The 23,017-nt window shown below is 45.1% G+C and overlaps 1 protein-coding gene across 5 annotated transcripts in view; it reads right to left on the minus strand.

The window, feature by feature from the left end:
• IL15 (interleukin 15) overlaps positions 1-23,017 on the minus strand; it is a 438,031-nt gene that overhangs the window by 409,437 nt on the left and 5,577 nt on the right. For 4 of the 5 annotated variants that reach the window (XM_069242573.1, XM_069242574.1, XM_069242571.1 and 1 more), the window contains exon 2: positions 5,533-5,617. The exons of the other annotated variant lie outside the window; for it this stretch is intronic. In XM_069242573.1, the coding sequence (XP_069098674.1) occupies positions 5,533-5,553 (21 nt within the window). In that variant the 5' untranslated portion in view covers positions 5,554-5,617. The remainder of the gene's footprint in view (positions 1-5,532; positions 5,618-23,017) is intronic. 5 annotated transcript variants of the gene reach the window in all.

A 23,017-nucleotide genomic window follows, 5' to 3' on the forward strand; every position in this document is an offset into this window, starting at 1 on the left:
AGCCGAACAGAATGAACGGGGAGATCAAAGTGCCTGATGCCCTTGCATCCTCAGCCATGTCTAGGATGCATGTTAAGGAACCTGAGACATCAAACAGTTTGTCCTGGCAAGTGAGCCAGGACCTGCTGATCCCTTTTTTGGGATTGCGCATAAACTTTCCTAAGAAAGTAGCCATGTGCTCATCTATTTCTGGGGTCAGGGCCACTTTATTGTCTAGAGACGGGTGAGGGCATTCGCCATTCAGGAGATTACGGACTTTCTTGTCAAGCGACTTGCAGAGCCATCCTGTGACATATGTAGTGACCTTGTCGCCGTGAGTCCATTGCGCCAAATGTGGATGGATCAGTAGCTCGGGTTGGAGCAGGTCTGCTGTCCCGAGTAACATCGCGAATGGGGTGGGGGAGCACCAGGGCGGGACAATTCATCCTGGTCCCCATCAAAGCCGGACTGGGAGTCGGTGTCTAGAAGAGGGATACCAAGGCGGGCGGGTTTTGGAGAGGCAGCAGAAGGGCCAGGGATTGGAGGGTTCATCGCTTGCGATTGGTCCCGAGCCATAAAGGCCTGTTTTAGCCTAACAAAGGCATCCAGGTCAACCCACAGGTTAGGATCCCTCTTCCTTTCAGGAGGGGGTGCAGGTTGGGAAGCATGGTCTAGAGGTAGCGGAAAGTGAGCCCCTTGGAGTCTTCCCTCCGCACGAGTGGTTTGTCGCAGAGTTCTGCAGACTGTGTTAGTTTCTGTCCCGGGGGTCCCACCTCCTGCTGAACCACGTTCCACATGGAGGCGTCCATGATTTCACAGAAATGCTCATCAATGGGCAGGTAAGTAATATTTTCTTCCTCTAAGTAAGACTCTTCAATGTCACTTATGGTGGCTTTATGTTTACTGGGGTATACAGTAGCTGGGGATACGACTTGGGGTACCAGAGAGGTGCAGAGGGTGGTTTAATGGCCTGGGGTTACCAGGGCAGAGTATAAAGAGCAGTGGCAGAAATTAGGGTTTCCCAATCTAAATTAAGTGGCCCAATATCAGGAGAAGGCGGCCTGCAAATCAGGGGGCCCAGAAGCCAATGAAGTGTGTAGAGGCCTTATGGACACCAAAGCGCCCATGTCAATATATTTGGGCATTACCGCCTGGGCCGGTGTCCAACAGTAAGGAAGAGCGGGCTGTGCACACACTATAATTACAGACCCTTGTGTGGGCGTAGTGCTACAATCAGGCGTGGGACAAGGGCCAGTTGCAGGCACCTGGCTGGTCGTGTTGCTTCTCTGAAGGTGTCAGTTTCTTAACACGTGCTGGTCGAAGGCCTCAAGAAAAAAGCTTGAACTCCGCACAGTTGTTGCAGTGCCCTCTAGTGGTCAGAGAGCCACACCGAATGAGCCCCCAGGTGCCGCACCACGGTGTAATTACTTTAGCGGCCACGGAGGAACGACAAGCATTTGCGCTGCTGTGCCCTGCAATAAAAGGTTACAAGCAGAAGAAAACACTTTTATCATGTAAATAAAACAGGCAATATCAAATCAGCAAAGAAACAAACGGTATAAAGTATGAAAAGATCAGCCTAGGGCCAGCGGCACTTATCTTGCTGCAAGAGCAGCGAAGAAAGAGAAGGTGGCAACAGCGGTGAAGGACTGTATATGCCACACAGCCTGTTGATTAGCTGTCAGTTTATTGTTCGATTTCCCTACTGCTCATATTAAATGTAGTTTTCTTACCAGCAGCTGTTAATAAAAGGGTGATGAAAGATAAGCATAATCCTCACCTCCGATCCTGACATAGAATGGAAAAAATCTATACAAAAATTATTTTCGAAAACAACTGGGTCAACGAGATCAACAAACTTTACCTCGACTGCTTCAGGAACAGGTTACAGACCATATTTTCAGCCTCCAGCACACAGTGTATGAATTTTTAGCAAAAGGCAGATGCCACTAAATGACACCATCTTGGATCTCTCTCAGTCATTCAACCTGATCAACCCACAATTACTTTGAATTAAATTGAAAAACATGAGATTCCCACTTCATCTCCTGAGAAGAACAGCCGGCCCATATGACAACTCTAAAGCGCATGGTAGGACTCAAAAGTGTCAGAACAAGATGCTTTGCCACTTTTCTTTAACATTTACGCAAACTATATGCATATTAAACTCCTGGGAGCCACCACAGATGTCCCAAAAGTGAATAAACTAAAACCTCTGCTACATCTGTATTCAAAGAATTAAATCGTGCTAGCCCTAACACAAAATGCCTTAAAACTACAACTATCTACTATGGAAGAAAACTGTGCCAAAAACGTTCTAAAATCCAACCCATCAAACTCCCAGTTAATGATCTGGATACCAAAGTGACCACTATGCAAGCCACTGGAAATGAGTAATCAAACAAAAGAACCACCATGTACTTTCAAATATCTAGGAGTGACTGTATCGAACAGGCTATTTAGAGAAACAACTTAGATGACACCCTAGCAAATCCACAGCGAGTGGCCAAAGGCATCATAACTTTTGCAAAAAAGTAGTGCTGGAGGGGAACATTGCATCTATCAGCAATATGATGGCTTGAGAAGACTGTATAAAAAACAACTGGACTACCACAGTCAAAAATGATCAGTTGCACTAGAAATATACTTAGCATATGCAGCATGCTCCCTTCTATTACAACATCAAGAGGGCATTTTAGGCCATCCAAACATTTGATAGACAGAGCACAGAACATTGTCATAAACTCAAACAGCCCAATAATTTTTACCATGATCAAGGCCCCATCTGAATTAACCAAAAATATAACAGCTCCCTCATCACAAAAGACAGAGGCCTGCTAAAGCTGAGCGAACACAAGAGGAAAACATATATAACAAAATTAATGATCAGATCAAAGAAAAGTCTTGTCTGGCAAAAACTTGTTAGATCTGAGCCACAGAAGACCAGCTTTGTATCCCTGAACATCAGGCTTTCACAGGAAAGTCTATTTCATAGCACAGATCAAAATCACCATTTAATAAATATTTGGGCACAAGGTGTCAGACAAACTTATCAGCTGGTACCTGCTGCAGTTTACACCTGGAATATTTGATTCAGTTTGTACTTTTATGCGTAACCCTGCCTGCAAAATAACCTACGGCAGCTAGGAAAAATGTTGAAGACACAGAACACCAGGCCCGCAAGAATATAACAATATGAACCTGCAGCTTCCTTGAAGAAGCATGACAGCTTCGAGAAGAAAGGCTGAAATTAGCAAAACTTTGAAAAAGATTAACACTACAGACATTTTATCATTGTTCGAACAATGTACAGCTGCACATTTTAAATACATGCTTCTCTGCCTACTGTTAGTTTTATCTTCTAATTCATGAAAGGCCAATGGCTGAGAGTGCTAAATAAAATGTTTACATTTGAAAAACATTAATGAGAGTTGGCTCTCAACTGCAGTACTGTTCTGCACCTTTGTCTTTTGGAAATGGTTCTCTCTTTTCACCCTGCAAGCTGAACTTTGCTTGTGCTCTATAACATCCATGCCAATTTCCTTTAGGGAAGACGGGCTGCATTTAAAAAAAAAAAATACACACCAAAAAAACCTGCTTTATTGAAAAAGCAGTCATAGACATGGTGGTCTGCTGACCTCGTCTGACCTGTGAGTGCGTCCATTCCCCAAATAGGTTGCAAGTTGCGACCTGCCTCTTGAATATTAATGAAGCAGGTCCCTTCTGATCCATTTGGATATCACAAACAGTGTGGTTAACTCTGTTGTACATTTTGTTGTGCGACTCGCAATATGTGATTCATAAACAAATTATGAGTCGCAAAACAAAATTGAACATCCAGCCCGTAGTCCCATAAAATTTGGATGCAAATGTTTTGGAAACACAAGTGGTCTTTTTTTATGCCAGATATTGTTCTTAAATGTGTGCAAGTGTGTCCACATTTCGGTGAAGAGAGAAAGGATGCAGGAATGCATATGCTGAACGCAAATGTTTCCTCCTTCCCATAAAATAAATGGACAAACTAGCAGGGCGAGTTATCAGTAGCTCAGTACCATTAATCTCTACCCCAAAGCAATTTGATGTAGCAAATACTTAATGTGTAACAAATGCAGGAGTTTCAACCCATTAGAGGGGTTGTGTTACTAACACGCTTCTGCTTCAGGGCTCCTCTGTGTTTCAAGCACCTCCCTGGTTCCGATCTCTGTGATAAATGTCCCTTTTTGGAGATATATTTTATTTGTGTTTGCTTTTTTTTCATTTCTTGGTGCATTATCACAGGATCAAAGATCTGACATACACAAGGAAAAAACCAAAAGAGGAGTTATTTAATATATTTCCTTGCCTCCCGGATATTAACCAAGATTAAAGAAGTATAGTTACACGTCTACTGTGGCCCAACATCCCCAAGTAGAATAATTAACATCTTTTGGGCAGGTAATTTCTAATTCAAAGAATGAGCCCTGTGGGTGCAGATGCTGCTACAGAGACTTGTGTGAAGGGTTACGGCAATATCAGCTTTCTTTCTTCAGGGATTGGCAAAGAAAGAAGGTAATTCTGTGTGTGCTGTACATAGACCAATAACATCCTTCTGAGCGCGGGAAATCAAGACTCATTAAACAGGGTACGGTGACTTCTGAAATTTCCCATTTATAGCACATACAGCAGCAATAGTTGTAAGTAACACTCTAAATTATAAAGTTAGGGGTCACATGTACGAAAGTTTGGAATTTTGATTTCCTAATAATGATTCCATGCAAATCACAATTAGGAAGTTGCAATTCCAAAAGTATGAAACTCCACTGAGTTTCATTTGCGATTCCCAGTGTGTCTCCAATACACCTACCTCACTGGGATCACAAAAATCGCAGGGATGGTGGCCTGCTGGGGTCAGCAAACCACCATATCTGTGACTGCTTTTTAAACAAAGAATTTCTTTTAAAATGCAACCTGTTTTCTTTAAAGTGAAATGAGATGCATTAAAAAAAAAAAAAAAAAAAAGATGTTTCCCTTACATTTTGTTCAAGCAGGTAGTGGTCCGTGGGACGACTGCCTGCTCTGAAAAAATGTTGGCACCCAAACTCACAAAGGGGAAAGGGTCTCTTGGGACCCCTTCCCGTTTGCGAATGGGTTACCACCAATTTGAAATTGGTGGTAATTGCGATCGTTTTGCAACCACATTCCCAGTTGCAAAACAATCATACATCCCGCTGCGAGTCACGACTATGAAGGGTAGCCCTTGGCACGCCCCTTCCTAATAGTTAGTTGCAAACCCTTTTTGTGATCCCGTGATAGGTTACTGAATTGCAAAATAGGGTTTTGTAAATAGGAAAATGCTTTTTTCTGTTCACAAACAGCCCAATTCTGCAAATTGGGTCATTTGGGCACAGATAAAAAAAGCTTAGTACATGTGGCCCTTAATTCCATGAATGTAAGTAAGTCTTTCAGCATTCTTTCGCTCTTAACCACCTTATCAGAATGAAGGTGTGCATTTTTCAATCCAAAATAGAAAAGAAATTAAATTTTCGTGAGAAAACCTGCTCCACCATTACTGACCTGTTCTGTGTGACTGGACATAGTGGCCACCTTTCATAAGAATCAGCGACTTTTGGGTGGGTTTCCCGAAAACACTTAAAGCTACCTATAAAGAAACAAAACCAGAAGTTGAAGCAACAAAAAACAAGCGCCTCTCTCCCTTCTCCCTATCATTTTCTTTCAAGCAGACATACATAATCCCACTCTGTTACCATCAATACTGGAGATTTTCCAAAAACAAACTGGTCAATGAAAAAGAAAAAAGTAAACAAGCCTTGGCAAAGTAAAGAGATCTCAAATTCAGGACCTATTGACTTTGCTAATGAAAACTAACTGAAAAGTGAGTCAGGGAGGGTTTTGAGCTAAGTGGACAGTGGGGAGAAGCACACAGACGAGATGAGAAATATGGAGTGGTGAAAGGGGGCAAATACTGTGGCATTACATCCAGGGTTGTCGACTTTGGAACTGGGAAACAAGGTTCGAGTCCTGGCATTGGCTCAACATCCTTTGATCCTGGGCACATCACTTATTCTCCATGTGCCTAATAAATGAATGAGAGCTTTTGTAAAGTAACTGGTGGTCAGTTAAAGCACTCCAAAGCCCTCGGGCTGAATTCGCATTTGGACGACGGTGAACAATGCAGGTGCAGGTCAGTGTGGGGAGCACAGAGGCACACAGGCGAGAAAGTACCTGGAGCACTGAGGTTGCACAGAAGCACACTGTGCTTGAAAGTGACATGGGATGGGGGTGATAAGAAAAGGATGCAATAGAGCTGGATAAAACATGCACTCTCATGAAGTGCTTAAGGAAAAACGAACAAAAAAAATAAAAAAAAATAGTACCTGAAAAGCATGCACCTGACAGAAAGAGACAATCAGAGAGATGGTAAAGATGTGATGCTCTATGGGTGGGACAAAGACATGCTGGGCGGGCTAAAACATATAGGCCCTCATTACGACCCTGGCGGTATAGAACCGCCAGGGCCGCGGCACGCGGGAGCACCGCCGACAGGCTGGCGGTGCCCCGCAGGGCATTCTGACCGCGGCGGTAACGCCGCGGTCAGAACAGGAAAACTGGCGGTCTCCCGCCAGTTTCCCGTGGCCCGTTTGAATCCTCCAAGGCGGCGCAGCTTGCTGCGCCGCCGAGGAGATTCTGACAAGCCATACCGCCATCCTGTTCCTGGCGGTTCGGCCGCCAGGAACAGGATGGCGGTATGGCTTGTCGTGGGGCCCCTGGGGGCCCCTGCAGTGCCCATGCCAATGGCATGGGCACTGCAGGGGCCCCCGTAAGAGGGCCCCACTTTGTATTTCACTGTCTGCATTGCAGACAGTGAAATACCCGACGGGTGCCACTGCACCCGTCGCACCTTCCCACTCCGCCGGCTCGATTCCGAGCCGGCGTCCTCGTGGGAAGGTTGTTTCCCGCTGGGCTGGCGGGCGGCCTTAAGGCGCCCGCCCGCCCGCCCAGCGGGAAACTCAGAATGCCGGCCGCGGTCTTCAGACCGCGGTGCGGTATTCCTGCGGCGCAACTTTGGCGGGCAGCCTCCGCCACCCGTCAAAGTTGTAATGAGGGCCATAGAGTCAGTTCATAAAAAGCAAGCAACTGTGAATAAAAAATAAATAAAAATCCAATGGTAAGCAATGGGTTTATTTGCGAAATGTATTTCTAGGTAAGCTTTCAGCATGTCCCCAGGAAGACTTTCGTTCCAGACGTCCACTTAAACCCTTACTCAGTAACCTGAAGGGGATAGACTTTCTTGGTCTCTGGTGACTTAGGTCATACAAACACGACAAGCACCATTTATTAAAGGTGCGAGAGGATTACTGATTTTATCTTTCATACAGAAACTGATTTTGTTTTCATTTATGCCACCGGCAGCCCAAATAAAAATACAGCATGCTATAATCTAGTGCCCAGCAGTAAAGTGGTACAGCCAGTGGCAAGAGACAAGGGTTTTATCATCAGAGGGTATGGCTTTTCTTAAAAAAAGAAATAAATAAAAAATGGATTAGCTTGGTGCAGATACACTGCATAGAAATATGGTAGAGTCACAGTATGGTGTCAATGAAGACTGCTTTTTAGGGAGAGGGGAAACAGCACAACGGCCAAAGCTAACCACAATTTCACTCCTATGGGATCCTCAAGAAACAGATATTTAACATGTCAAAATTTCCAAGCCACTTTCAATACCAGCCATGTTCCTAAATAAAGTCAATCTTGCTCAAAAGCTCAAACGATAGAGAAGTTTTATATTCACAAACTGATATAATTCAGTGGGGCTCCAATCAGTGACAAGCCCCATCCACTCTGGAACTGTAGCAAATAAATTCCTTTTAGTGTTTCATCTTGTGCACTGGTTATTTCCTTCATATTCCTTAATTACATATCTCTGGCTTCTACTTGGCCCGCTTTTCAACTCCTGTGCTACAGTTATCGAAGGAATTACATACATATCAGCATACCATACTCTGCAAATTGGGGTGGTGGACAGTTCAGAGCCAATGGTGCAGGGTAGCAGGGCGGAGAGGGTTGGGATTTCAACAGTTAAAGTTCTGCTACACGGTTGGGTTTACTCATCGTAACATGCAGGGCTCTGTAAGCCTGGTGGATATATGGGGTTGCTGGAAGCAAGGAGGGACATACCAAACACTAATAACAGCAACATGCACCTCACGACCCATCGTCCCGAATGGCACAACCTGGTCTCACAGTGTGGTCATGGAATGTAAACGGCCTGGGCAGCAAAATTAAACACACCCTGGTGATGCAATACCTGCGCAGATGCGCCCCGGACCTGGTGCTGCTCCAGGAAATGCACCTCTGGGGGCAACCTATACAAAGCCCTTGATCGCTTCGGATATACACTTGCGGCACACAATGGATATTTCACAGATGCAGGCGGGCCAGGATCCTTGATAGATCAGTGCTGCTAATTTCCCAACGCACTTGGTATGACCCACGTAGCCTTGGCCCTGGTGGGCATGTGGGAGGGCATTCACTTAAACGTATGCTCGGTCTATATCCCTTCTAGGTTGCACAGCGCGACACTACCCGCAATTAGCGATCTGCTTTTACAGATGTCACAGGGACTCTTAATATTGGGAGGAGACATAAATTCAGTTATGGACCCCAACTAGATAGGATGGGCGAGAGCAGTGGGAGAGACTGTCGGGGAGGGCTACAGGTGTTTATAGCAGCAATGGGACTGATTGACATAAGGAGGGACTACAGCCCACACATACAACAGTACACTTATCTCTCACCCCCATGAGTTCACGCAACACGCACACACGGCTAACGTCCAAGCGGTGACACACCTAGCCAGAGGCATATCCGACCATTTCCCTGTGGAGGTCTGACTATGGCACCCTACTCCTAAGGATTGACCCCTGGTACCTCCGGGATGGGGAACTAAAAGGGATGCTCAGAAAGGAGGACGAGCTCTATTTGCATGACCATCAGGGGTCAGTGTCATCATTCCACACTTTGGGAGGCATTTAATACTCTAACAACAAGTTTGAGGCCATAGGGAAAGACATCCTGGCACTGGAGGCCAGAATTGGGAGAGGGAAAACACCAGACCTCGGCCATCGTTTGCTCCTGAGACAACATGATCTCTGGGTACTAGCTGAAAACCGGGTGCCTAACTACGCCTTGGCAACTCAGCGTCGTTTGTATGATGTAGGAGACAAGGCCACCAAATTGTTAGCATGGTTGGAAAAGAGAGATAAGGAGCGCTCATGGGTCTCAGCCATCCTGAACCAGGCCAATGAGCCGCAGACTACGAGGGCAGATGTTGCTGATACTTTTGCTGCATACTACGAAGACCTGTATCGGTCAACTCAAGGAACGTCAGAAGCAAACTGTGCAGATCTCTTAAAGGATCGCATGCTCCCGACCCTAACAGGAGGTGAAAGGGAGGAGCTACATGGAGACCTGACCGTTACGGAAGTCTCAGAAGCTATTAAGAGCCTACAGTCAGATAAGGAAGCGAACCCGGATGGGCTAACCGCTGAACTACATAAGGGGATGGCGAGGAAATAACTCAACCCATGCTGGACATGTTCCAGGATGCAATGAAGGAAGGCTGCCTACCAATTGACCAAAGGATGGCTACAGCAGTAGTTCTAATTAGGAAAGGCAACTGCCGATGGACAGCAGCCCATATAGGCCTATATCCTTGTTAAATGTGGAGGCCAAAGTATTGGCTAAGATGCTAGTAAATAGATTATGTAGAGTTATCAGCAACACAGTTCATCCAGACCAGTCGGGCTTTATGCCTCAAAGGAGTACACACCTAAATCTTAGACGCCTGTATGGAGTCCTCCATGCAACCACTTCCCTCCAGGTGCAGCAGGTGGCGCTGTTGTCACTAGATGCTAAAATGGCATTTTATAGTATAGAATGGCCTTACATCTTTGCTGTGCTGAGTAGGTTCGGCTTTGGGCCCAAGTCTTGTCAATGGGTCAAACTCCTGTACCCCAGACCTCTAACAAGGGTTAAAGTAAACAGGGTGACATCTTGGGCCTTCCCTCTCCACAAGGGGACTAGACAGATATGCACCCTCTCTCCTATTATCTTTGCTCTTGCACTTGAGCTTTTTAGACGATTGGATCAATCAAGACCCATTGGTATGGGGGCTAAGGTCGGAGGGCGAATGGGAGAAGTGTATTTCACTAAACGCCAATGATATTTTACTATACGTAACCCAACCACCCTCAACAATACCCTGCCAAGTCCAAAGGATGCAGATCTTCACTCAGGCTACAGAATAAACTGGATAAAGTCAGTTGTATTTCCCTTGGTGGGTGGGGTGCCACGACTTCACCCAGACCATGCAGCACCAATATAAATAGGGGGATTCACATATCTGGGAATTTATATCATCCGGGAACCACAAGAGTTTATTCGCAGAAATGTCTTGCCGCAGCTGAACTGCCTGAGATGGGATGTGGAGCACTGGCGGACCCCCCCCCCCCCTCTCCTTAATGGGCTGAGCGGCATTGTATAAGATGATGGCCCTCCCACGCTTTGTATACTTGCTACAAAACACACCTTTCAAAGTCCCCCGGACTTATTCAGGAATATTGAGTCTGAGGTGAGGCTTCTGCTCTGGGATGGCGGGTCGCCATGCATTGCACTAGCAAAGTTACAGCATGGGGTATATGAAGGGGGCCTTGTAATCCCTAATATTAGACTATACTAATGGGCAGCACAGCTCCTGGTGATAAACGAGTGGCCATTCATACAGACAGAGAGGTCATGGGGCATAGAGGGAAGGTATTGATCGTATACTGCAGGAATAGGGAAAACGACCTCCCGCATTATACGCAGTAATACGGGCATGGAGAGAGGCTACAACCTACCTGGGATGGAAGGGAAAACATATTTCTATGACACCGCTGTAGGGCTATAACTTGCTCCGGCAGGTGGGGAACATAACGGGATTCTCAAGGTGGGAACTCACAGGCATTGAGCATTTGGGCAACGTATGGCGGGGTCAGAAGTTAGTTCAATTTTAGACCCTTCAATCGGAATATAACCTACCAATCACTGAACACTACTGATACCTTTGACTTACACAAGCCCCCCACAGAACACATGCCAAGAGGGACACAACTGCCAGACTCTACACCTATGGAAGATCGACTGGTGACGGGACCCATAGGGGGGATAGGTGTCTCTGTAATATATCAAAAGTTAGTCAACAACTCCCCCAACCCACTGGGGCCTCTGAGAGGCTCATGGTGATTGGACCTGGGAGACAGAGGATGAGGACTGGGCTGAAGCAATACAATACAAAGCCCCCAAGAGATAGGAATTAGGGTCTGATTCCGGCTGGTGCAGCTCAAGATCCTACACAAATCCTAACATTCGAGAACCCTCCTACACAAAATAGGCAGAGTAGGATCACAGCTTGGCTTTAAGGGATAAGGACAGGAGGGTTCTTTCTTCCATATCCTCTGGGACTGCCCGCATATTCAGGACTACTGAGAAAGGTCACGACAAACATGTCCCAACCGCTTTCAGTAAAGGTGCCCATGAGCGCGAAATGGCTCCTACAAATGATTACAGGTGAAGGTTCCTGGTCCAGGAATCAGAAACACTGGTTGGTGCTGGCGGCTGAGGTGACAAAATGCAACATCACAAGGGTTTGGGGAAAGGCAACTTCCCCTTCACTTGAAGAATGGGAATCGTATCTAGACTGGTGTCAAAGAGCTGAGAAGGTGGTTATTAAACTAGAGGCTGTGCCAAGATGTGGGAGAAAATATGGGGAGCATGGAGTGCCTTCAGAGGGTGTTGATGGGGCTTGTGCAGGGCGAGAGAGGGAGGGAGTCAGAGAACACTCAGTATGGTTGCACAGGGCTCACTGACCCACCTGCTATGGCCGTAAAAGCACCCTCCTTCCACGTGGGTTCCCATATATTAGCTGTTGCAACGTGTATTTTACATAACTCAATAATACTTGTGACGTCTGCTTACGTTATTGGTTCATACTGTATGATGGGTATGTTCAATAAAACAAGTTTCAAAAAATGTGAAGGAATTTGGGACTAAAGAATAAACATTTAGTTGGTATTCTCAGCTGTACTCATAGGAGCAGTGCAAGTACAGCAAACAGAATCTAGTATGGACAATTGGTGGCCTCAACCGAAATACTGGTATGCACCAAACAATTGAGAGAATAAATGTGAAAAGGCAAAATCGAAGGGAGAGAAGGCTCTATACTTCAGAGAAATCGGACCTAGAGGCAAAATGATTGTCCCTACCCCTCTGCTCAACCTTCCATCAACTACCTACAGACAGAGTTTAAGGTCACTTTTGCTAGAAGTCAAATTCACACTGGAGACTTCCGTAAATCGTTAATTTGTAGCTTTTATTCAGAACTCACATTTTTATCTTTCAGAAACAAGGCCAATATGTGTTTTGCGATTAGGTAATGTTGCTTCATCAGGGTCAATGAGTAATTACATGACACTTTCAAAATAAAAATCTTTCTTATAAATAATTGCTAGGCAAAAGTGCTACAATTAGAAAGGAAATTGTAATCACCTGTAGGGTATCAATTAATGTAAGGTCCAACAAATTATTCATGCAGATCCAATGGTGATTTAAAGCATGATACCAGATCCATCACTGTTATAAGCTGCCCGTGTGTGCAACTCAGTACTATATTAACGATTCACAGAAGTCTCAAGAGTGAAATCTACTTATAACAGAAGTGACCTCAAACTGTCTGTCTGTAGTTCGTAAAACAGAATAGATTAGGAGCAAAAAAAAACAAGTGATTTGCCTGAGTTTCCCATATTGCCTACATTTTTTTTTTTTAAAGGAAATCAACCCAAGATTTTGAAAAGACCTATGGTTCCCATTAAAAGTTAAATTGGACTTGTTTTTTTTGTTTATGAATTAAATGGAATGCCTTTTGTAACACTTTATTGTTGCGGGCTCTGTCGGGCCCTCACTACTGTAACAAACATTGGTAAAGGGCAAAGATATTTTTGGGTCACAAAAAGCACACAGTGCCACAGTAGTTCCTGGCACAGAACAAAACTACTTTGTATGCAGATATCCTCCTTGTGAAAGAGCAGATTGTTGTCACTCATGGTCAAGCCAGCCAACAGATAGCCCGTGAGAAACACAAAACTTAAATAAAATACAAAAGGTCTTAGTTCACGCCAGACCTAATTAGCGGCCCAATTTTTTAAGTCACATAAAAGGGCCCATGGTATATGTCTTTGCATTAGTGAAGATTTACGTATTTCATGAATTCACAAGAATTTGCAGAAGTAGACCAGGAAATCGTACTCTCAGAAAATATTTGTGAGCTGTATTTTAGCACAAGCAAGAATGCATGGGTAGATTTGCTCATACGAAAATCTGTTGAGCGTTTAGAAGTTCATTTTTTCCCCCAACCATTTTTTTCCCCATCCCTGGAAGAAGTAAAATTTCCAACCTTTCTCAGTATGGGAAATGATTAGAGAACAGCTGGCAGAAGCCCTTTAAACATGCAAGTTAGTAAGATTGCACAGACTCAAAAGGGTATTCCAACTCTGGAACTATTGCTTACCACTACTGCCAGCCCCGTATGTAGATCTGCAGAAAGGTGGCAAAATGAGGAAATTGCTAGTATTGAAGCCCTCCTTTAGTATTAGCCCTGCCATAATCAGAGAGGCTATGATCAGAGCTCTTATGTAATGAGACTGCCGCCATTATTGTTGCTGCACTACATGGCATCAAAGGGACAAGTAGATTTTTTTACAGGACAAGTAAATTTATGAAGCAAACTGTCCCATGGACAAGTAGATATTTTATTAAATTCAACACCCCTTTGCACAGGCTACTTGTGTGCCACGATAAGAGCGTTGCCAGTACCTCAGTCAGAGCACAGGACTGCCGATTTGTATCTGTGTGGATCATTCCCAGCAGCAAATCAACTGTCAGGAATGCAGAGCGTTTGTTTCATATATTTCACATCTGGTTTTGTATTGCATCACTGTCCCGTTGTGGGAATCATAGACATTATATTTGGGACTCGCAGGTCACAGAGATCTTATGATCCATGTCCTGTGGCTTATTCAGTCGAGAGATAATATGAGATTCTGGTACACTTAGTTGTGCTCTTGAGATGAAAAAGCAAACGTTTCTGTGCATATGCAATGGAAATGAAGCCCTTGACAAGCGACAATTTACTTCTGTGGATGGGCATTACCCCCTTTTAGTAATATCAATTGCAGACATGAAAGGACTAAGTAATTGAGGTCTATTTATGTGTTGGGTCGAGAATCATCCGAGTAAACCATTTTCTGAATAGCATCGGAATTTAATGCAAAAAATTTCAACTTTGCATGGGAGTAAGGGTCACAAAATTATTGGTGGGGTCAATGACAGGTCATATATGCTACATTTAGGGTAGGTGGCTTGCATGACCCACTGGATTCCCTGAACCACAGGACAGATTTAAAAGTGAAAAGACCTGGGATAGACCACACTTACCCAGTCCTTTGAACTATGAAAATACTACAAAATTATTATTTTTTTCAGAACAGCAACCTACCATAAAACAGGAGGGGGGGCACACAGTGAATGCTGGTGGATTTTAAAATGTGGTGGGGTGGAAATTGCAGGCCTGATGATAATGTACAGGCAAACACAGAGAGCGAGTCCGAGATGAAAAAGAAATTTTACCCCCACAAGGAAATTGTGAAAGTTAAAAAGTCAAATGGTGGATTTTATAGCATACTGACAGTCACCTAAAACAGTCCTCTTCAAAATTAGACAGAGCAGAAGCACAATGCAAATTTTTTTTCACCTAGTTATAACTGCACAAACATATAAGTATGCTTTGCTTAAGAACAATTAGAGTCTTAGAACAAAATGTCTATTTGTGTACAATGCCTTCAGTCAGCAGCCATTTTAACAGTTCTATGGTTTTTCCAGATTATTGGCTACTCAAAACAGACTGAGGCCAGATTAATCCAAGCAGGATTTCCTCAAACTAAGCGCACAACCAGATAACAGAAGCCCCTTAATGCCGACAATACCCATGTATTGCATTCTTGAAATATTCTACCATTCACCATAACTAATTTCCACTGAGCTCCTCAATGCATGCTAAGACGCGAAATACAGAAGTGCCACGCTTCCTCATGAGTGCAGAAGCCACCTGGACATTGCCTGCTGTTGAGCCCATTTTCCTTTGACTCACCTTTTGCTTTGAGTATGCTTGTCCCTTGCCGTCCACCAATGCCACACAATGTTCACATTACCAAATGTCTATACACTTGCACAAGTACATGTCTTTAAAAATACGCTGGTGTTGATTTTGTATTGCAATTGTGTCTGATAATTCAGCACACCATGATTAAAAATGGCTTTGAGCTTTAAAGCTACTTCAACGAAGTAACTGTGAGCACACACACTTTAAAACCATTTGTATTTAAAATTGGTTTGAAAGGGCAGCATGTACAGTTAGTGGCCACTGCCTGATGCCACATAGTCTGCTCTGGCCTTAAAGTCGCAAAAGAGGACCCCTGGTATATGTCTTTGCATTACTGCACATTTAGGTATTTCATGGAATCACAAGAATTTGCAGAAGCAGACCAGGAAATCCCTGAGACACGAAGAGAGGGCACTCAATGATGCAAGTGTTGCCAATATATGCATCTGTTAGGTGCAGAGGCCCTGTTTGGGGAGTTTCATGAAGGTCTTGCTACTGTGTCCCAGCTGAGCTTACAGGCCTATCTGGAGGTAGGGGCGGCATATGATCTCACTCCAACCTCCCTTCTCACAGGTAGGTTACTTACAGGGGTTTCAACATACCCTCACCCCTCTCTAGGTGGTCACGCAGGCCACATTAGCTCCCGGCTAGAGCCTGGGAAAGAGAAAGGCAGACACACTCTCCTGGTCATGGTCATGACAGTGGCCATCCTGAAGGCTAAACCAGCTCCAACCTCTCCACACTATCAGGGAAATAGATGGTGCCCGATAAGGCCAATTCAGTCCTAGTAAATGCTACTCTGCAGCCCAGATTAAACAATCACAGCCACAATGTGTCAGCTACCACAGTTAGGGTCCAACAGTGTAAGCAATGCCCATCCATTAAGATGGTAAAATAAAGTATGCTAGACCTGTCTCATACTCCCTTACAGAACCCCTACCGTCCTGCTCAAAGTACTTACTGAGTCTGGAATCAAACAGGGTAACCTTCAGGCTGGATGTGTGCCTCCTGGAGTGAATTGTTGCTGTAGCAATAAACATAATATTGAATTGCAGAGGATTATAAAACCTGGAAAGACTAATTATTTTTTTATGGCAGATAACAGCGTTTAGTGTTACTGGCCACAGTCTCCTGGCATTTAAATCACACCAGCCTAGGCCCTAGTCACTCTGTATCAAACTCCCACCTTAGTGGTTTGCAGGACTTCATGCCAATTCAGGAACCTGTGCCAATTCAGAAACCTGGGTGACTGACAGCAATGACCTGCATTCAAATGTAATGATTATATGAAGCAGTGTATTATAGCAAGGATTCACTAAAGGTAAAATCGAAATAAGCATGCCATGGGAACCCAGGATCAGAGGACGAAGGGTTTAAGGACTCAGGATGTAAGGCTTGCTGTGAACTGAACCACCCTAGGATTCATCAAGCATTTTTGTTGGTACGGGAATTGATGCACAGGATGTCAAAGAGCTTTACTCAAGGCCACATATGATTTGGTCAAACAAACAAAGAAACCAAGATGTGAAACCCTGCTTTCTGCACATGTAGTCTACAGTCGAGCAGTATTAGACCAACAAACTGCCATTTTCACAAGTGCTTGCAAGTAATTAATCTTGTTAGGGGTGTTTGCTCTATAATCCATAAAATAGGAAGACATTTTTCTATACTCCTGTTTGAAATGGGGTTCCTGGTTAGCTAGGGCAAGCACCTAAGCCAGGCACTGACCACCACTTTGGTCATGGTAAGGGAGTTACACACCAAAGATAACCCTTGCTCACCCTCTTGGTAGCTTGGCCAGTCCAGTCAGACTTATTCCAGAGGCAATGTGGAAAGCATCTGCACAACACACAACCCAGTGACACAATAAATACACCACAAAGAAAACTCCACAACAAGTTGTATAAAAATAAACTATATTGCATAAAGCATTAGACCAAAACAACAGGAATCAGTAATAATATGCTAAGCGAGCAGTTGTCAAACCATTATCATCACCACAAATGTAAATAAAAGTAATTGTACATATACCAGTAACATTACCCTCCCAGTGCACTCTAGGAAGATCCTGAGACTATTCACAGTACGATAAATCCCATTACATCAGGGATGAAAACTCCATAGAAACAAGGATGGCAAAAGAGACAGAAATAAACGGAAGATTATGACGTCATCACCAACGCCTTCTTGACGAAGGTCGCAGCGTGGCTGCGCTTCCTTTACAAAGTATCTGTGTGAGCAAAACCCACCACATCAACGTAGGAGCTCCTGTGCTCTCATACAGTAAATGCGGTAATCTTTGCAAAGGGAAAAGGCCCTGCTCCTCTCACGGTGGGCACAACCACAGAGAATACCCCGTCCGGGTGTGTCCTCGGCAATAGAATGACAGAGGAAAAGCAAACACCAACCAGTGAGATCTGTGGGGGAAACCTCGTTAGGTCCCCGGCTTATCCAACAAGGACCGACCACCGTGGCCGTCCTGCTAGGGGGAATACGGTCATTTTCAGGAGCGTCTCCTGGCTCTGGGGATTTGCTGGAAATGGAACTCAGTGTCCTGAAAGCTCCTCAATCCCCGTGCCCGCCACCACAAGGTGCCCGCACCCGGCATGGTGAGCAAGTTCCCCGCAGTTGGGTTTCCCTGCCCAGAGGGCTGCCACAGACTAGGGCGACCTCCCTCTGGGAAGTGCAAGGAAGGGAAACACACCAGGATGCTCTCAGCATGGAGCGACTTGAGCGATGAACACACCAGCACTTGTCTCTCTCCTCACCGAAGAGTTTCTGCTTAGAACTCGTTACTCGTTGGCAGGAAGAAGAGATCACCATCCGCTTATACCTGGGGGCACAAACCAAGGGAAAAGCTTTGGGCAGCTGGAATGGCTTGGTTCCCCATGCGGTACTCGTTTCCTCAGGCAAGATGCCATCACGTATCTGGGGAGCACACAGCGCTTTACCTAGCATGCATTTCACACTTGATTTAGAATTCTTGTGCTTTCGGACTCCGGTTCCATGGCTAGTTCAGGGTTGCCACTGAGCTTTTCCAGACCCCACAGGGAGAGGGGGGGCATCCCACAGTCTTAGAGAGCATTTGGAGCATCAGGCACAAGCAGGCAGCAGACCAACACACTAGGGGGGCAAAGTGACAGTCTCCAGCAACCAAACAGGCATACAGGTCAGCACCATGTAGACCAAACAATCCAAGTTGTGATCTTCTCTGAAGCAAAGCAGTCATTTTTTGTGCAGTAGGTAAAGCCACCAGTATCTGTCTACAAGTCCCATGCAATGTCTCCACTGGGACAGAATCAGGGAGCAGAAAAGCAATCCAGATGAGTCCTTTCGCCCACGAAGCAGACACTAGGCAGCAGGGCAAGAAAAGAAGAGCGGGCCAGATGAGTCCTTTGTGCAGACCAGCAGTACGGTCCCAGTTCCAAATGCTCTAATTTCGGGGGCTACAGCCCCTCTACTTAAACTCCGAAATGTCTTTTTTTAGGGGGTAACTTCGAAACAGCCCTTTCAAGTGAAGCGCAACACCCTTTCAACCCAGCCCTGATTCCAGACATCAGCAGGGGGAAATTATTCCACTGTGTGGGGGCAGGACACAACCTATACACATGTAAGGTGTGAACGGCCCTGCCTCTCCCCAGCCCAGGAAAACTATTAATATGCATATGCCTCTTCTATCACACCTAGTTCGTCCTGTGAGATGGCTGTCTGGAAATTATGCACCATGTGGAGCTGTCACTCTGCCCCAGACATGGATTGGAGTCACGCTGCAAAGCACTAGCATTAACAAGCACAGAGAAATGTCCACTTTGTAAAAGTGGCATTTCTAAAATAGTTAAGAAAGAATCCACCTACACCAGTAAGCAGGATTTCTCACTACCATTCCAAGCATAATAAACATGCCCACACTATTCCTCATAGGTCAGAAGAGACTACTTAGACATATGCAATGGCATTCCTAATGCAAACTTACGAGAGGAGCAGCACTCACAGTTGTGAGAAACTAAATAGGCTGTTTGTCACTATTAGGACATGTAACACATAAAAACATATGTTATATCTTTTCTATACCCACCACCCTGCCCATAGGGCTAACTAGGGACTACCTTATGGGTGACTTCGGTGGCCCAAAAAAGGAGTTTAGGCACTGGCAAGTTGTTTGACTCGCACAGTCAGAGTGGCAGTAAACTGCGCTCGCAGGCACTGCAGTGACAGGCCTGAGATAAGCTACTTCTCTGGGTGACGCAATCTGCACTGATGGCCCACCAGAAGCACCTAATTTACAGGCGCTGGGTACATGGTATACCACTTTAGAAGGGACTTTAAGGTAAATTAAATAAGCCAAACAGGCATAAAACCAATTATACCAAGTTGAAGGGGAGAGAGCACATGCACTTTAGCAGTGATTAGCATTAGGTAAGTGCCCAGAGTCTTAATGACAACAAAAAAGAGGGTCAGAAAAATAGGAGGAGAAAGGCGAAAAGTCTAGGGATAATCCTGGAGAAAGGGCCATTTCAGCAGCTCCCAGCAAACAATGGCGGTCCTGGATGTAAATGTAATTTCTGTGCCCAAACTGCTTCGCCAAAGCTAGAATGAAGAGGAAAAAGTGTGCACTTCATTTACAAATGCACACTTTAAATCTGTGTCCATCATTGCTCGTTCATACTGCCCCAAATACATCCCATTTTGAGGGCAAGATCTCAAGCTGTTAACTTTAATGTGTGTTGGTGTTTGTCCCCTTTCTTAAATAAACTCTGCACTTCCATCAACAGCACTAAAAAACAGAAAAAACAGTCACAGAAACCAAACACTAATTGCATTATAAAGAAATAACTTGCAATCTGTAAAGAATGTGTACAGAAAAGTTACTTACAGGTACATGGGATACTGAAGCCGCTGAGTGGGGAGCACAGAACATGGCTATCTTGGTCCCATGCTGACATAAACAAAATGAGAGAGGCATTCTCACAAGTGGTGGCTCAGGCTCAGACACTGCTCCTTAACATTTTGAAAGTGAAACCACGTGCAGTAAAGCATGTCTTACTGCAAATAACTTAATCAGAAGCTAGTAGAGCAGCCAATTGCAGCCCTCATACAGCCTGCCCCATCTTGTGATGACAAACTGTTGATACCCTCTACCTCATGGTACTCTTCAGCCTGCCCCATTTCAGATTATTGAAATTAATGGAGTTATGATAAATGTTCCCAGGGCCACTGCAGAAGTGGCTGAAAAGCAATTGTATCAAACGGATTGGAATTCAGAAGACCCTCCTGTACTATGTCACTGCTGTAGGTTGTGGCGGGTCACCCTACAGGGTCAGATTAACCCCCTTAGTACCTATAAATCGTATCATTATGGACGGATAGTAGTTAGCCACATAATGGTGGCATGTTTCATCATCGACCTGTCCATCCCGCCGGGTTAAGATAGTAATAACCAGGCAGCTTCAACCTAACCTCAGGCAAAGAGCTCCTTTTTTGGGGGAAGGGAGCTTAAAATAAGGAACCAGTTCTTGATTAAAACTACCTCTGTGCTCATCCGGGATTTCTCCTTTATAATGGATTGCATAGTACAGGGTTGAAATCCTTGCTGCCTTAAAATTGTAGAGCACATGCCGGTGGGTATCTTAGGGTCATTGAGGAGACCCCCAGACCTACATTATTCCTTCTGCCAACATGTTTCGACCCCTACTAAGAAACTCCTCCTTGGAGTACTAACCTCTTGTAGGTCAGGGGTTTGGGGCCTTCGTCGGGGCTAAATTGCAATTGAGGTCCCTACCGTCAATCTACATGTCAAACGTACCTGCAATAGGTAAGACTATCTCTCACCTTTAGGTTTTTTGTACTTTTTTTTAAATTGCAAAATGCATCCAAAGAGAACGCAAGGATGCGTTTCTAAAATACAGCACAAATGCCAATTTTATAATTTGCCTAATGATGCATAATTGTCTGTAATTTTGCTAAAATTTCACGTAATTATGCTAAAGCAAATTATATTAATTTTACACACCACTAGTTAACACCTTTTTAAGCTCTTTTAAAAAGTAGGGATAGTCTGGCAATACTGAGCAGAGGCCGGAGATGAAACAATGAAGTAGCTTCTTTTTGTCTTCTTGAGCAGCCATGTCCTCAGTTTCTTTCTCTTTGGAACACTTCACAAAGTAAAATCACCACCTTTCCACTCATGAGCATTAAGCCCCATTTAAGAAGCCCTTTCTTGGCCTTGATATGATTTCAGAAACCGGCATTTCTCCCTGCATTAGGGTGACCAGATGGCATGGATTTGCCACAACACCATCAGTTTTTGGACTACTATCCAAGAGGCAAGACACTTTCTTCATGTGAAGTACATGTTCAAGCTTTGTGAAAATGTCAGATGAGCACATGCTTTCAAATTAAAATGTCACGCATGCTCCCATTTGCTTCTGCACTTCTCTTATGATACTGTGTGGTCAGCAGACCTGCCTCTCTTTACCCGGACATCTCCAGCACTTAGTCTCACACTATCAGACCAATGGGGGGGACGGGTCACATTGAAGACTGGGTGTACTGGGCAACAACCATGCTGGTTGAGATGCTTTGCCACTTGTGTCCTGTAGTCCATCCTACAATGGCTCTGTAAACAGGGCCAAGTACAGTTTTTCCACACTAATCTGTCAAGGAGCGAGCAGTTGAAGGGTTCTCGTGAAAGTTGTGAGGTGGGCAAGATCTTAGAACTCAACAGTTAACCAATATACATAACAATGTATTGTTTAGTCCTGTGATTATCTTTTAGGTAAACAAAAGAACTTTAAATACACTGCATATTGTAATACTACAAAGCACAAGAGTTGTAATTCTGTTTGTCTCGCCTCCACGAAACCAGAATTGAAGGAAAAGCTCTCGACTGGATCGTCTCATTCCTCTCCGGCAGAACCCAGAGAGTCAGCCTCCCCCCCTTCCGTTCCAAAGCCACCAACATCATCTGCGGCGTCCCCCAAGGCTCATCCCTCAGCCCGACGCTGTTCAACATCTACATGGCCCCCCTCGCACAAGTGGCCCGACAACACAACCTCAACATTCTCACCTACGCTGACGACACCCAGCTCATCCTCTCACTCACCAAAGTCCCGCACACCGCCAAAACCAACCTCCACGAGGGGATGAAATCCATGGCCGAATGGATGAGAATCAGCCGTCTGAAACTGAACTCGGACAAGATGAAGGTCTTCATCCTCGGATCCACCCCCTCCGCCTGGGACGACTCCTGGTGGCCCACCGCACTAGGAACCCCACCGACACCGACAAACCACGCTCGCAACCTGGGCTTCATCCTCGACTCCTCCCTCACCTTGTCTAAACAGGTCAACACAGTTTCCTCCTCCTGCTACAACACACTCCGCATGCTCTGCAGAATCTACAAGTGGATCCCGACAGAAACAAGAAGAACAGTCATGCAGGCCCTCGTCAGCATCAGGCTGGACTATGGCAACGCACTCTACACAGGCATCCCAGCGAAAGACCTACTATGCCTCCAACGCATCCAAAACGCCTCCGCCTGACTGATCCTCAACGTACCCCACCACAGCCACATCTCCCACCACCTGAGAAACCTTCACTGGCACCCCGTGGACAAAAGGATCACTTTCAAGTTTCTTACCCACGCTCACAAAGCGCTCCACGACACCAGACCAGCCTACCTAAACAACAGACTCAGCTTCTACACCCCCACCCGTCAGCTCCTCTCCTCTAACCTCGCCCCCCGCATCCGAAGAAAGACCTCCGGCGGAAGATCCTTCTCATACC

This window comes from Pleurodeles waltl, chromosome 1_2, assembly GCF_031143425.1.
Source record: "Pleurodeles waltl isolate 20211129_DDA chromosome 1_2, aPleWal1.hap1.20221129, whole genome shotgun sequence".
Classification (NCBI taxonomy): domain Eukaryota; kingdom Metazoa; phylum Chordata; class Amphibia; order Caudata; family Salamandridae; genus Pleurodeles; species Pleurodeles waltl.